The 15386-nt window shown below is 38.3% G+C and overlaps 1 protein-coding gene across 1 annotated transcript in view; it reads left to right on the top strand.

Annotated features, from left to right (window-relative positions):
* The first annotated feature begins 647 nt into the window (after positions 1-647).
* STK11IP (serine/threonine kinase 11 interacting protein) overlaps positions 648-15386 on the top strand; it is a 32548-nt gene continuing 17809 nt past the window's right edge. Inside the window, exons 1-9 of the mRNA XM_029284003.1 lie at positions 648-842; positions 1290-1353; positions 4114-4316; positions 8771-8845; positions 9619-9714; positions 10861-10968; positions 11597-11668; positions 14778-14907; positions 15029-15132. Of these exons, the coding sequence (XP_029139836.1) occupies positions 1290-1353; positions 4114-4316; positions 8771-8845; positions 9619-9714; positions 10861-10968; positions 11597-11668; positions 14778-14907; positions 15029-15132 (852 nt within the window). The 5' untranslated portion in view covers positions 648-842. The remainder of the gene's footprint in view (positions 843-1289; positions 1354-4113; positions 4317-8770; positions 8846-9618; positions 9715-10860; positions 10969-11596; positions 11669-14777; positions 14908-15028; positions 15133-15386) is intronic.

The following is a 15386-nucleotide window of genomic DNA, read 5'->3' as shown; positions in this document are numbered from 1 at the left end:
ACTGTTCTGGAAAGCCCTAAAAATCCCCTTCCAAAGTTGTGCAGCCCTTGGTGCTCTCTGAACTTGGTCATTTATTTGCAAGCACTGCCAAGGATTCCACAGTTCAACCCTGAGCTACATATATTCACTTTTATTGGTTCTTCCCAGGTTCTCTGCACAGGTTTAAATATATTTATGCCACGTATTTTGGGGGCTAAACCGTGAAAATCAGTCCCAGGCTTAAGTATACAGACACCCAGAAGTTGGTTAAGCTGTTAAGTTGGTTTCAGCAAAATGGGGCATCGCTTGCTAGTCAGATGCCCGGGGGGGGGGGAAGGTTAGAAGGCATTTCTAAGGGCAATTTTTGTCCTTGAAAATATTATGAGCTTTGGTGCAGAAGGCCGGGGGGGAAATCTGATGGCTTTAATTAAACTTACAAGGCGGATTGGGAAAGTAAGCAGAAAGCCGTTACCAGGATCTAAGGCGAGGGGCACTGGGCGACTGTGAAGGCAAGTTAAGAAGAGCAGAGGCGGCACCGACTCTCTCCGTTTGGCGGAGCCGGAGGACACTCTCTACAATTTTGTACGTGCTCTATGGTAATGCGGAAGTCAGGGAGGACTCTACCTTGTTTTCTAGGGACGGTGGGGTTGCATCGGTTTCCAAAAAGGCGAGTTTAAGGTTTTTTCCAAGGTGGTGGAGAGGCTACGCGAACGTTACCATGGTTACCTCCTGGCCGGTTAGCGTTGCCTGTATCATGTGCTTGTTGCTTTGTCTTTCCTGCACCAGGCTTCCCTTTCCTGTCACAGAGCGGGAGGAAACCTGGTAATTTCTGAACGGTACAGTCACTCGGCGGCCTTTTTAGGGTAGGTAAAAAAAAAAAATTCCTCTGGCTTTCTGTCGCCGAGGGTTTGTTAGACGGGGTCAAATGGAAGAAGGGTAGTGCCGCCCCTTGCTTCAAAAAGAGAGGGAGGTTGGATCACTATGGTCGCTGTCACGCGCCTGCACGTGAGTATTGCAACATTTGGTTTAGAGAACTGCCTGGGTTGGCCTTGGAGCCTGCCTGGGTTTAAGCTGCAGATTGTACCTGGTGGTTCTAAGACTTTGAACAGAGGGGTTTACTTCAATCACTTCTTCACTGGGGATTGACCCTTTGCTCAGGTAGGGATTGTGGTTCTCCAGCCTCTGCTTTCACAGTTGTGTTGGTTAAGTAGTTCTTCTGAATTAGCATGTGTTGAGATACCTAAATGTGGCTTGAACTTTTTTGGTTCCCAAGAAATTATCATTCTTCCTTTTTTCCCCTGTCTTTGCAGATGGCACCCTCTGCTCCCAAAAAAATAATGCTTCAGTGTCTAGCGCAGTTACTACAAGATTCTGGTGAGGTTCTAATCATGTGGAGCACTTTTCTTTGAGATGTTTGGAAAATGGTCCTAGCTCTACTCTGAATGGAAATAAATCTGGTTATCCTTGGGTTTGCCTTGTGTCTATGAATTGATTGCTTAAATTAATAATAACGGTTGCATATTGAAGCTTTGAGTTCAGGCGCAGCAGAGTTTTAGATAGGAGAAAACATTTAATTGAATTGCCACGGCTAGTATATTAACCAAAATTCTGTGAGTGTTTTTCTCACAGCAGGTACTTGTAATAGATATCAAAGATAATCCAAACTCTATAATGCATATATTAGGATAAATTAACATATATTACGACTAGGTTTTATCCATATATAGGCTGTCCTCGAGTTGCAATCACAGTTGGGATTAGAATCTTGGTTACTGAGCAAAGTGGTCGTTAAGCGAGGTATCATGTGATTGCTCTGCTCAATGACTGCAAATCCAGCACCCCTGGTTGTGGTCATTAAAAAATCTTGCAGGTTGTTGGCGGACAGAGTTCCATGTAAGGAGTGTAGGGTGTCTTGTGGGTAGTGGGAGAGATCTGGAAGGATCTGCTCAGGACCTGAAAATCCTCTCTAATTAAATCCAAGCAGGATTTTCAACTCCTGAGCAGAAAGGCATGTGTGGGCGGCCTATGCCAGGCCTCCCCATCCAGCTGAAGCATTCTGTATTACTTTCCTTACTGTGTGCCTCTTAGAAGCTGAAAATCCTTCCTGCTAAAATCCAAGTAAGATTTTTCAGCCTCTGTGAAGAGATACTTGTATGTGGCCTGTGCTGGATCTCCTGGGCCACGCACCTTAGGTACCCTGTGCTCCTTACCTTCCACACTCTGCTTTCTGCTTGGAGTTTGGTTTCCTCTTGTCTTTAAGGACTGGCCGAAAGAGTTCAGTTCCCCTTCCATGCACCATTGGAAGAATCCTTCAGCGGGTGCCATTACTGCATCTAACTGAAAGAGTTCAGCTCCCCTTCGTGCAAAGGAGGGAACTCCTGGCGGGATGCAAGAGCTAATCTCAGATCTTCAGGATTTGAGCTCTATTTCTGCACTGTGCTGAAGGAGTTCTGCTCCCCTGGTAGGCAGCTCTTTCAGGCAGCCCTCTGAGATAGGGCAACGGCAGCTTGCAACCTTCCCTGCTGGCTTCTCCGTTGGCTTTCTGTGGAAGCTAACAGAGAAGATTGCAAATGACAATTATGCGATCGTGGGGTGCTTGGTAACCAACTGTAAATTTGCACAGGTTCCCAAGCATCCAGATCGTGATCACGTGACCACAGGAATGGTGATTCAACATTTTGCTGTAAAGCACCCTTTCTGAGCCTGTTGTAGTTCCAGACCATCATTAAACAAATAGTTGTAAGTCAAGGACTACCTGTATTCTGTTAAATAAGTTTCTTCAGGGATATGTTTTTCATCTCTGTTCATTCTTCATTGAGATAGGTTCTGTTAGTGTTGTTTGGGCAACATAATGAAACACAAAATGCCCAACTACTTTCTATGGTTAGCTTATAATTCTCTGCATGATACCCATCCTGAAAATTGGATTCGATCAATAAACAGTTTCGGTTAACTTAGTATAACTGTACTTACCCTTATGTTTTCTAAAACATTTTGAAATATAGGCTCCAGACTTCCCCAAGTGTCATTTCCCAAAGAAGAATAAATGTTTCACCTTTGCAAAGCATTTCTGTTGATTTTGTTTCTCACTAACCACAATTGCAGCTTTTCCAGTTATCTAGTTATGTAATCTGGGAGAGGTCCTCGTATCATTGTAGTGAATCTAATGCTTTAACTATAAAAGGAGGTTGTAGTTCAGGAGAGTGGAATATGCTTCCTATAATATAATAATAATAATAATAATAATAATAATAATAATAATAATAATAATAATAATAATAATAATAGTAAAGTTGGAAGGGACCTTGAAGATCATCTAGTCCAACCCCCTGCTCAGGCAGGAAACCCTATACCATTTCGGACAAATGGCTGTCCAATCTCTTCTTAAAAACTTCCAGTGTTGGAGCATTCACCGCTTCTGGAGGCAGGTTGTTCCACTGGTTAATTGTTCTCACTGTCAGGAAGTTTCTCCTTAGTTCTAGATTGCTTCTCTCCTTGATTAGTTTCCACCCGTTGCTTCTTGTCCTGCCTCCAGGCGCTTTGGAAAATAGCTTGACTCCCTCTTCTTTATGGCAGCCCCTGAGATACTGGAACACTGCTATCATGTCCCCCCTCGTCCTTCTCTTCATTAAATCACTCTTCATATAATCACTCTGTGGAGTGTGTAGAGTAAGATGTACAGTAGTTTGCACCCTGTGCCTTTAAATGTAAGACTTCAGGCCAAGTGTAGCAGTAGATCTTGCTTTCCAGACACAACCCAATATCCAGAAATTTGCTTACAGCAAAAGCCCTAAGATAAAACATGGTTTGTAAGGTTGAAGACATACACACAGAAATCAAGTGTGGTCTTTTTCTGTTTCTTTGTATGTCCAGGGTTTAATCATTCTTGTCTTTTCAAGACAATGATGAAGTATCCCTGTCTTCCCAGTGCTGAGATTAGAGACTTAGTGTTTACATAATAATTCTGTCCAGCCTGACAACCACTAGTTTCCCCCTTGCTAGCTTCATCCCTTACATTAAGGGTGGCAATTATGACACTTTTAGATTATATTATTGACCTTTCCTTCATGCAGTTATACTGTGCAGTGAATATACATTGATCTGTTAATGCTAATGTTTCTTCTTTTTCTTCAGGGGATTTGATTCTGGATGGTACTAGCACCTTGACCTTGTTCACTTCCACACTTCAGATTCTTAATCAGATCTTTGAGCAGTACCTGTTGCCACGAAACCAGAATCATGGCTTCATTGCACTCTCATCACACCCTGCTGAAACATCTGCTATTCTTCAAGCCCAGTTTCTCTTTGATGTCTTGCAAAAAACTCTCTCACTGAAGGTATGTCCTGAAATGTGAAATTCTGTGCATTAGATACCTGCATTGGGGAAAAGCTTATCCCCTCTTACAGAGGGGTTATTTGAGTTACACTAATACAACTGAATGTTACCACTGTGCTGCATAATTATGGGGAATCTGTGATCTTTAGATGTTGCCGAACTGCAGCTTTCAACAACTCTAGCCTACATAGCCAATGCTGAGGGGCACTGAAAGTTATAGTTAACCAACATCTTTGATTGATGGATTATGTGCAATCAAATTATTTGCTACTCTTAGCAACCACATTGATAGATAGATTTTCTCCATCCACATCTAGAGGACCACATGTTCCTCAACTCAGAAATTTAGATCAGTGCTGTTGAAGTTCCATCTTAAAAATGCTTTTACATAAAATATTTGTTTCAAATACTATGAAATCTTAACAACCTCTATAACACCTTTCAGCATTGAGAAGCATCACAAATTGCAAATCTAAATAAAAAGGTGGGAAAAGGGAAGGATCCCTAATGCAAGTTGGTAAAGAGTAACCAGGCAGTATAAAGCTCTTCATGGCTGTACTTTAGTCTTGGATATTTAAAGTTGGGAGAAATTAATTATTAATCTATGAAATGTTCTAATGTGAATTAGGTTATTAGTCCATTTAGTCTACTGACTGGCCCTAGCTTTGGGAGATCTACAAAAAAAAACATGCTGCATAAAATCTTTTAAGGAACACGTTTTAAAAATTTGCTGGAATTGCCATACTGGAATTACAAAGAGGGCTTGACAAAGATGATGACGTGAATTTTGAGAGAAGAAATGAAGAAAGTTTGAGAAGATGTATGATAGAACTTTGAGGATTTCAGAGATTGTGAGAAGAAAGAAAGTATACAGAATTGGTTTTTCTGATTAAGATAAAAAATAATAGGTTACTATTTCAGGGTGATTAATATTTTATTGGGACTGGATGATGGTGGTTGTTTCTGGTAATGATTAATTGTTTTTTTGGCTAGCCCTAGACTTTGATTATTTGAAGAGTAGAAATGAGGGGGAATCTGTTTACATGGAAAGGAATGATTCAAATTAGTTGTAATAGATAGAATTTAATATTTATGTTATTTCTCATAACCCTTACTGGACTTTTGCTGATTAATATGAGAGATGAGGTTTTAGAGATGGTCTTATAGAGAATGGGGTAAAGGATGGAATGTAGAGGTGTTTGATTGTATTTATAGTGATAAATTGTTAATGTGGATTATACTTGTCAAGGATGCGGGGGAGAAATTTATTTTTCTATTTTTCTTTCTCCACCCCTTTTTTCTTTTTTTTTCACTTTTTAATTTTTAAATGTATTTCTGTACATGTAGTTATATTAGTTTTATCTTTATAACACAATTTTTAATAAAAATTTTCAAAACAAGCATTGCTTTAAAAAAAAACTAATATAAAATATAAAATAGCTATAATAACAAGCATTCTCCTGGATGTATAGTTCTGCAGTTTTGTTTAGTAACAGCATAAATGTAGAATATCCTCCACTGTACATAGTGCTTAACTAAATGAATTTTATAATGCTCAATATAACTCTAATCAGAAAATAATGTAATTGCTTTAAAAATAGCTTTATTTCACACAAAAATATGAAAGTTGATGATGTTCCTGATGAAATTACAATATGTCTAGAGTGTTCTCTGTTCTGTTGTCTAGAAACTATTGTGTGGGCAACAGCAGTTTCTGCCAGGCCTAGTTGGCATAAGATTGAGGAGGTGGTGAGCGATTGGTAAAGGAACTAGCTTCCTCTTGGCTGCAAATGTATATCCATGCCATCTGTTCAAGCAGACAAAAAGCAGATTGAAGATCTGGGATGTGCTGGAATCAGTATTCATGAATGTTTAGCAATTTAGCCCCAAGATAACTGAAGAGACATGTAATGGTATATAATAAAGCTGGAGGAATATAAGTTATCTTATTGGAGGTGGAGGTCTTCATCAGTAGTAAAATATTACAACTCTGCTCCATAAATCTCAGCTGTCTGTTGTATGCGACTCCTTTTATTTTTAAACTTTATCAGGAATTACTTGTGTGAAAGAGGATTTTTTTTAAAAAAATCCCAAAAAGTGATAGATTTTGTTTTTAAGATCTGAATAAAAACAGAAACTATATTATTCTGAAGTCTAGCCTTTTTTTTTTTTGCCATGTTTGTTATATCTCCTGGTCTTGGGTATTTCGAGGTTAGAGATTCTGTGTAAGGAAGTGTATAAAACCATCCCAATCATTTTCAAGTTAGAAACTGAGGAGGATGGGGTAAAATCTATTACAGTGTTGAAGGGAGACAAAGTTGGAAAGAAACTTCATTTGGGAATGTACTGTAGATTATATAAGGCTTCATTAGAGGCAGCAGGTCTGAAGCAACCGATCAAAATTGGGCAGGTACCATATTTTATTCTTTTGAAATTTGAGGCTTCTATGTTATACTTTTTTCCCCTCTATAATTGCTAACTATGCATATAATTGCTAAGTATGGATATCAATTAACTTGATAGCAAATTCACAACTATTGGGTAGTAAAGCTAAGGATGTGAAGAGATTAAATCTATGTCACTAAATCAAGCTAACGAGTCTCTGCCTTTGTTTCCTGTCAAAGAGAATCTTATTTCTGTTGAAATGAGCTTTGTGGCACCAGTAGGCAAATGACTTGTAATCTTTTTAGTAAGTTCAGGCTTTGATAGTCATGAAACATTTAGCAAGAACAGGGATTGTATACAGGAATGGACTGAAATATGCTTCCTATTTTGAGATATTTATGCTGTGGCACTTGTATAATTTAGTGTATGAAATTAATTGAAAAACTGTACAGGTAGTTCTCGACCTATGGCCACAACTGAGCCCAAAATTTATGTTGCTAAGTGAAACATTTGTTAAGACGGTTTTGCCCCACTTTTTGACCTTTCTTGCCACAGTTGTTAAGTGAATCATTGCAGTTGTTAAGTTAGTAACACAGTTGTTAAATGAATCTGGCTTCCCCATTGACTTCACTTGTCGTAAAAGGTGATTGCATGAATCTGGGACACTGTCAAAAACATGAGTCAGTTGCCTCTGGATTTTGATCATGTGACCAAGCAGATGCTGCAACAGTCATGTGAAAAACAGTCATAAGTCGCTTTTTTCAGTGCCGTTGTAACTTTGAACAGTCACTAATGAAGTATTGTAAGTCGACGACTATCTGTATTACTATTTAAAGAATCTGAATTCAAGTTTAATCTTTAAATGAGAAATGAGATAAAATCTTGAAACTATTCATTACGACAAATGGTCTGTGAGAATACACAAAGCTTGCATTTGGACATTTGGGTAAATGTGTGCTTGAATTGTCACAGAGAGTTCACTTATTTTAAAAAAAATGAAGCCTCTTTAACAAAGCAGAAGGGAACATGGTATCTCAGCCTCCTGTCATGGAATCGATACTTGATGGTTGTCTAAAACCCTCGTGTCTATTTATTACTATATACCATTTGATGTGATGATAACAGTTCCTGATGAATGCCTCTGCCCTCTTCCAAGTTTCTATTCTTCTGGAAAAAAAATTAGCTAAATAATTAGTGTATAGTCAGCCTTTATATCTTTATAATCACTTTATCATGAGAAGATTACAGTTGAAATCTCTATTTAAACAATCATCTTTGCTTCATTTTGTTCTTCACAGAGCTTGCTTTGTCATAGCAATTGTTTTGCCTGTAGATTGGGTTTGGGGGCCTTCTAGGTTGTATCATATGCCTGCTATCTGTAGTAGATGTTAGACTTTGCTTGGCTTTCACATAACAGAATGTAGAATTTAGGTATATGTTTTGGCCTATGCAAGAGCAATTGTGAAAATTATTCTGATGAATTGTGAGGTCAGAGTTCGTGACAAAAACACTGAGGAATGGCACAATAAAGTAGTTTAATATTACATAAAAGACCACTTTAAATGCATTGTTTTCCTTGTTGGAACTCTAGAAATAATTAATAAATCATAAATAAAATCTACAGCTATCCCATTTCCATCCTTTTTTTACTTTGAGCTTTGTCTTCCGGAATTTGGTTTAGTGTGGAAAATTAGAAAATAAAATGAGGAAAATGAACCCATTTTCCCAGATTGCCACATCAGCTACTGTTGCTTCTCCGAGATGCAGAGCAATCCCCAATGAAAGTGTATGCTTTAGGACTCTTTGTATTTATTGGTTAGCATGTAAGATTAGAACACTGGAACTCTAGCAACTACGTACTCAGGGGTGTAACATTATGCCTACATAGAGCACATGGTTATTTCTAGTAATTATTCATTATTTCATGTGCTGGGTTTTTCAGAATTGCTGATGTAAGGATGAACACATGAAACTTTGTGGGAGGCAGAACTGCATACTTGAGGATAACATGAGCTTGCAATATTGGATAGATTTGCTAATAGTTGGTGTCACTCTTTATCTTGCTTTCAGCTGATATTTGTTCCTGATTGTTCTCTACCAGCACCTGTGAAGATTTCTCCCTTTAAATCATTGCGACGTTTAGAGGTGAGTTTCAAGTACTACTACAGAGTCCTTTCAAGTATAGAGTAAGTTTTGGTTTAGTATTACCGTATCTCTGGGAGCACTATGGAGTACTTCTCCCAAACATATATAGATAGCTGGATAGTGGGATATTTCATACCTAAGACTTTTTTTTCCAGAATATTTGAATGTTTTTTTCAAAATATTGAAGCTAATTTTAGTTTGCTGCATGATCTAAAAAGAGTCTTTCTAAATTTGATATAACAATTACACAATAGTATGGAAGATAAGGCACAAAAGAGCTCACAAAATTGTATAATCATACTGTAGCTCTATTTTTGCAAGATGGAAAAATACATATGAAATAAACAGGATCCTACTATGCCAGAGGTGGACAAAGCTGAAACTATACAACTTGCTTTTGATAACTATCAGGGGCATGGATGAGGGATATTGGCAAATGTTCAGCAACATCTGGAGAGAAAGAGTTATTTACTGTTGTCTAGAACAGAGGTCCCCAACCTTTTGGGCACCAGGGACTGGTTCCATGGAGAGAAGTTTTTCCATGGACTGGAGGGTGCGTGGTTTTGTGTACTGCCTGCATCCTGTGGATGGGGCTTTGTTTGTGCGGACTGGTTGCTGGCATGCTGTGGCTCAGTACTGGTCCACGGACCGGGGGTTGGGGACCCCTGGTCTAGAATACTTATCCCTATGCATATGTATACGTATGGGATAGGATTATTGAACCTGTAATAGATATTCTTTTATATTCACTCTTCTCTTCTTGTTTCCTTTAGCTGAAATGTGTTCCTCTGCACTATCTTCAGGGACTGAGGTTTGTTTATTCCCAGTTAGAGGCATTGACCTGTTCCAGATGTGTGAATTCTCTGGAAGTGAGTGGTGATATTCCATATTGGACTTTTTTCTACCATCAGGAAAAGAATGGCTGTCAAAATATATGCATTTTGCACATAATGTCATAAGGCACCTGCATTAATATTTTCCTGATGAGTTTTATGGAACACTATGATTTTAAGCAGACGTTCACATAGAAGAAAGGAGAGGAAGATTTTTTTTTTTTGCCTTAATATTCTTCTTCTTCCTGGCAGCCTTTTGCCCACAAGAAGTTTTTAGTAAGGCAAAAATTGACTTAAGTCTTTCTCATTTCCTTCTTTCTCAGTGAACTTCCTCACAAATTGTATGTTCCTGTACTTTATCGGGTCCTATTCTTGTTTTTAAATACCTTTTGGGAAAGGTAATTGTAATGAATATTATGTATAGTTTAATAATGTGCCGTTACATATTCTGTGGAGGATAGGTTGCTGTTTTACAAGACTGTGATTCATGAGCACATTTTGTAAAAACAAAATTGTGGCAATTGTTGAGAGCTATATAACTTGAAGATACAATGTTATACATTGTATAACATGAAGATACTGCTATGGAGCATATGAATTCTGATATGTTAAAAGAATTAAAGTGCCTTCCTTCTGTTAAAAATCTCATGGCAAATTGCAGTGTGATTTCTTGGCAGTTTGCCATCAAAATTCAGCAGTATAATTATTGGGACTAGAAAATGGGTTTTATATTAATAATATAAGAAGATATTAATAGTTTCCTATCCCTGTTTTAATCAGGAATCCTTTTACTCACAATCTGCCCTCTTTGTGAATGTCTAACTCTAAGCCAATGGACAGTAAGGAGTCTATAATTATACCTAGAACAGGGATAGGCAACCTCGGCTCTTTTATGACTCATGGACTTCAACTCCCAGAATTCCTGAGTCAGCTATGCTGACTTAGGAATTCTGGGAGTTGAAGTCCATGAGTCATAAAAGAGCCGAGGTTGCCTATTCCTGACCTAGAACATTCAAGCATCGCAACATTTCCCCCCCCCAAGGAAATGGATATTTAAAGTGCTTCCTAGTGTGAAATGTCTTTTTTACTTTGAAGCAAAAACTTAAAAGCAGGTTGCTGAGAGGCAAAAAAATTAGGCTACCCTAATTTTATCACCAAGTTATCCATCTTCTTTATTTACAGGAGATCCTATCTGCATGTGGTGGAGATCTTAGTTCTGCACTTCCATGGCTGGAATTACACACAGCCAACTTCAGCTACAATTCTATTGCAACCTTGGATGATTCACTGGTATGAGGTTTTTTGTTTTTTTAATCCTGTCCTTTTTTTTCATGTGCAGCTGAAGGCAGCAATCATATAATATTCCTTCCTTCTCCTGTTTTCCACACAACAACCTGGTGAGTGAGCTGGGCTGAGAAAGAGCGACTGGCCCAAAGTCACCCAGCCAGTTTTTCATGGTTAAATTAGGACTAGAACTCACACTCTCCTTGTTTCTAGACCAGTGTTTCTCATCCTTGATAATTTTAAGGCATGTGGACTTCAACTCCCAGAACTCCACAGCCAGCATTGCTGGCTGTGGAATTCTGGGAGTTGAAGTCCACATGCCTTAAAATTGTCAAGGTTGAGAAACACTGTTCTAGACCAACTGTTTTGCAAGTAAGGTGTAGCAAGTGGTGAAATCACAAGGTTTTTTTTTAAAAAATGGAATACTGTAATAGGGTGATGGTTAGAAATAAGCCCACAATCTGATGTCAGTCTCGCTAATAATTTTTTATCTATTGGCAATCACAGACAATGGAATAGGAAAGATTTTTGAATGATTGTACTATAACTTGCCACTTGACTGTTGGACTACTTGTTCTTTGGATTTGATCTGTTTGTAATCTTTAAACTCTTATTCTTTCTTTTCTCTATTAAGCAATTATTAAATGTATTGAAGGCTTTGGATCTTAGTCATAATCTCATCCAGGACTGTCAGCACTACCTGACTGTAAGTATTTGGCAGTGAGCTCAGTGCTATCTTTCTGAATTAACAACTCTGATGACAACAGTCTGTTAAGAATGATGTTTTTCACCATTTAGGCAGAAAAAGCTGTGTCTATCAAAAGAAGCATCAAATTTCCTTGAAATGTTCAGTGACATTTTATTTCCGCAATGCTCCATTTTCTGTGTTTCTGCTCTTTGAAGTTCTTGAAGTTTCTTATATCTTTACAACTTATTAAGTTCAATAATATATAAGGAGTAATATATTCCTTCCTGTAACAGTTCTGAATAGGTAAAATATATACCAAAGGTAGAGTTATTCTGGCATACTGAAAATATACTGTCACAATAATTTCCTTTTCAATTTGCTTCTTTCTTGTCTTCTGTCTTTTAAAGTTATTTTTTTTTTGGTGGGAGGCTATTTTAAATTTTTTTAAATTTTTTACTTAATTATAGGTATGCCATCCTAGTAATCTAATTATTTTTCATTTGCTTAAATTAAAAGGCATTTTAGTAGTTTTAATTTCAAGTTTATAACATTTAAAATATATTGAACAAGTAAATAACATCTTGAAATCTTTGTGCCATGATAGTCTTTTAATTTTTCCATAATGATACATCATCTAGTGGTTAAATATTTATGTTACCCATAAGAATAGGGACTTTAGTATGTTCAAATTTAATGTAATACAAGAAACAAGACACATTTCAGGGAACAATTGGCTTTCTTGCTGTGCCATTCCTTAATATTATTATACCTTTTGTGACTTATGAGTGGATAATTGTATGCCTTGGGAATTTTTTGTACTAGGTCATGTTTAGAACTATATAGATCAGTGGTGGCGAACCTATGGCACAGGTGCCAGAGGCGGCACTCAGAGCCCTCTCTGTGGGCACGCACGCCGTCGCCCCAGTCCTAGGCCTTCAGCTGGGTTTTATAAAACCTTTTCGCTTTAGGCCTCCACTGCCGTGTGCAAAAAAAAAAAAAAGATTCAATCAATCAGTCAATTTCAGCTTCTTGTGGGAAAAAAAAAACTTGCAAAGTTGGAATTGATTGATTGAACTTTTTAGTCCCACCCAGTCTGCCGTTACCACCGCAGCCATGCCCAGCCAATGGGCCACACCCAGCCAATGGGCCACACCCACCCGGCACCCGACGATGCATAAGTGGTTTTGGGTTGCAGTTTGGGCACTCAGTCTCTAAAAGGTTCGCCATTACTGATATAGATTAAAATTATTATCTTGACTCCTGAAATGCTAATAACCAGGTAGCTGTTTATGAATTTTGTAGTAACTTTTTTACACCTTTCTAGTGTGGGTGGGTAATTACACTGTCACTTCCCAATATTTTAAGCTCAAGTAATAAGTAATATTTTTAATTATAGCAAGAAAATGGGGAAACAATAAAGTACAATAAATAAATACTTTAGGGAAAATTTTAAAAAAGTCAAAGCTACCATTCCAAGGTAATATTATATAAAGACTTTAAATCACAGTTGAATATAGAACTATAGGGATGCTGGGAGAAGAGGAATGAATTTGTCAGTGGTGATGGAATCCAGTTGACAGAATTAGATATGTTGCTGTTAGTATTTGGAGACAGGAATATTCCATAAGCCTTGTTAAATAAGGCCACAGCTGCATCTTGACCAACAGAGTGTTCCAGCAGTGATTAGCAAGTCAGGTGCCCCTGAAAGAATAAGTAGACTGGCATAGTTAGTAGCTTATCTGTTGTAGGAAAGTTTGGATCAAGACTGTTTCTGGATTCCTGGTTTGAATTTATTTTGATTAGATTCAAGACGAAGTGGGATTGTCATTCCTGGATTTCTTGAGAATGAAAACAGTTTCTTATTATCTGTGCACTAATGGCACACCATTCTATAGATAGTCCTTGACATATGACTATTTGTTTAGCGGCTGTTTGAAGTTACAGTAGTGCTGAAAAAAGTGACTTTCAGCTGGTCCTTGCACTTATGACTGTTGCAGCATGCCTCCAGTCACATGATCAGAATTTGGGTCCTTAGCAACTGGCATCTATTTATGACAGTTATAGCATCCCAGGGTCATGTGATTGCCATTTGCAACCTTCTCAGCTGGCTTCTGACGAAGAAAGTCAATGGGGGAACCTCTATTTGCTTAAGGACTACATGATTCATTAACAACTGCAGGGATTTGCTTAATGACCACTGCAGAAATAGTTATAAAATCAGTCACGATTCACTTTAATGAGTGCCTTGCTTAGCAGTGGAAGTTCCAGTCCCAGTTGTGGTTGTAAGTTGGGGTCTACCTGTACGTCTTTATCTAATGTTCTTTTTCGTATATTGAAGAAACAAAATGGGGTAAGATAGTGAACTTTGCTAAGGCAGGCTTCTTTAGCATTGTGTTCTGTGTACTATCCGATAACTGTCCTTAACAAAGGCCACTGGGTAAATTTTAAGAACATTCCCTACAAGAGACTTAGCAGGTTACTCTAGCACTGGAATTCTGTAAAGACCGAGGGGATTAACGGGGCAGTCCAATTGCTTTTCAGATGGGAGAACTGCCAGTCCTCCTTGGCTACTGGCATCTTCTTGCTGTGTAGTTACTGCCCTTCCCATTTCCAAAAGCCTCATGTGGCTGTCATGCGCTAGTTGGCTAAGAACAGAGTTAGGTCATATGCAGCATTGGCAGAGTATCTAAATATTTTAAGATAAAAAGTGCTCTGCCAAGGACTTTAATCTTTTATGCTTTCACGAACACTTTTGATCAGATATGACTAGCTGATGGGAAACACTTTTGATGTGTTTTTATGAGGCCCCAGGTAGGGGGCAGCATGTAGCTGCCTTTGACTGATTTCACAATGTTATGCAAGGTTGGGCCGGGGTTTATATTTGGATAGAAAATATCAGCAGGGCTGTGCTTAGAAGGAAATACCAGTGGGCTAAACTGGAAAGTAGAAAGTAGAAAAAAAATGCCAGAAGAAGGCAATGGAAAATTATTATTGTTGTGAGAATGACGTGGTTACGAGGTTGCCAAGAACTGAGCTTGATTCAAGGAGAATTTACTTTCAGTGTGAAAAGGAGAATGGAGAAGAATATGACCGAGTAATGCTGAGATTTATCATCTTCTATCTGTAGGTGCTGATGGAGCTGGAATATTTAAATGTGGCATATAATTTCCTGCCTAAGGTGCCTGAACTCGGGCTACATAGTCGGGTTAAACTGATGACCCTAATTCTCCGGTATAACCACCTAGCCAACATTAGCGGTAAGGATATAGTGAAAGGGCTAAAAGCTTTCATAAAATATTGGGCTAGATTGGAGACATGAAGCAAACTTTGAAAAAAAGTTGGCTTCTTGTCTGATGGTACTTATTCTGATTGCTTCAGGTGTGGAACAACTGTCAAATCTTCAGCACCTAGACATTGCCTATAACTTGTTGCTGGAACACTCTGCCTTAGCGCCATTGGCTTGGTTGCATAACTTGAGAAGAGTGAGTATTTACTGTTATTCTGGAATATTAGGGGTAACAGTGGCTCAGAGTAAGTGCTGTTTAAAACTGTACAGAATCTGGAGAGTATGGCTAGTCGGTAATAATTGCAGAGCACTAATTGGTGGTAATATTTCAGTATTGGATGAATTCGCTCTTGGGTGAGCAAGCAAAGGTACTGTATGTAGTAGTGAGAAATTTGGGCCCAGAATTTTTCAATTTTGCCATGAAATGCGGCATGTGGTCATCTCTTAGCC

Source organism: Protobothrops mucrosquamatus, unplaced genomic scaffold (genome assembly GCF_001527695.2).
Source record: "Protobothrops mucrosquamatus isolate PMUCROS unplaced genomic scaffold, P.Mucros_1.0 scaffold324, whole genome shotgun sequence".
NCBI classification, from domain to species: Eukaryota; Metazoa; Chordata; class Lepidosauria; order Squamata; family Viperidae; genus Protobothrops; species Protobothrops mucrosquamatus.
The sequence above is the reverse complement of the archived record's forward strand: the minus strand, read 5'-3'. Positions and strand labels throughout refer to the sequence as shown.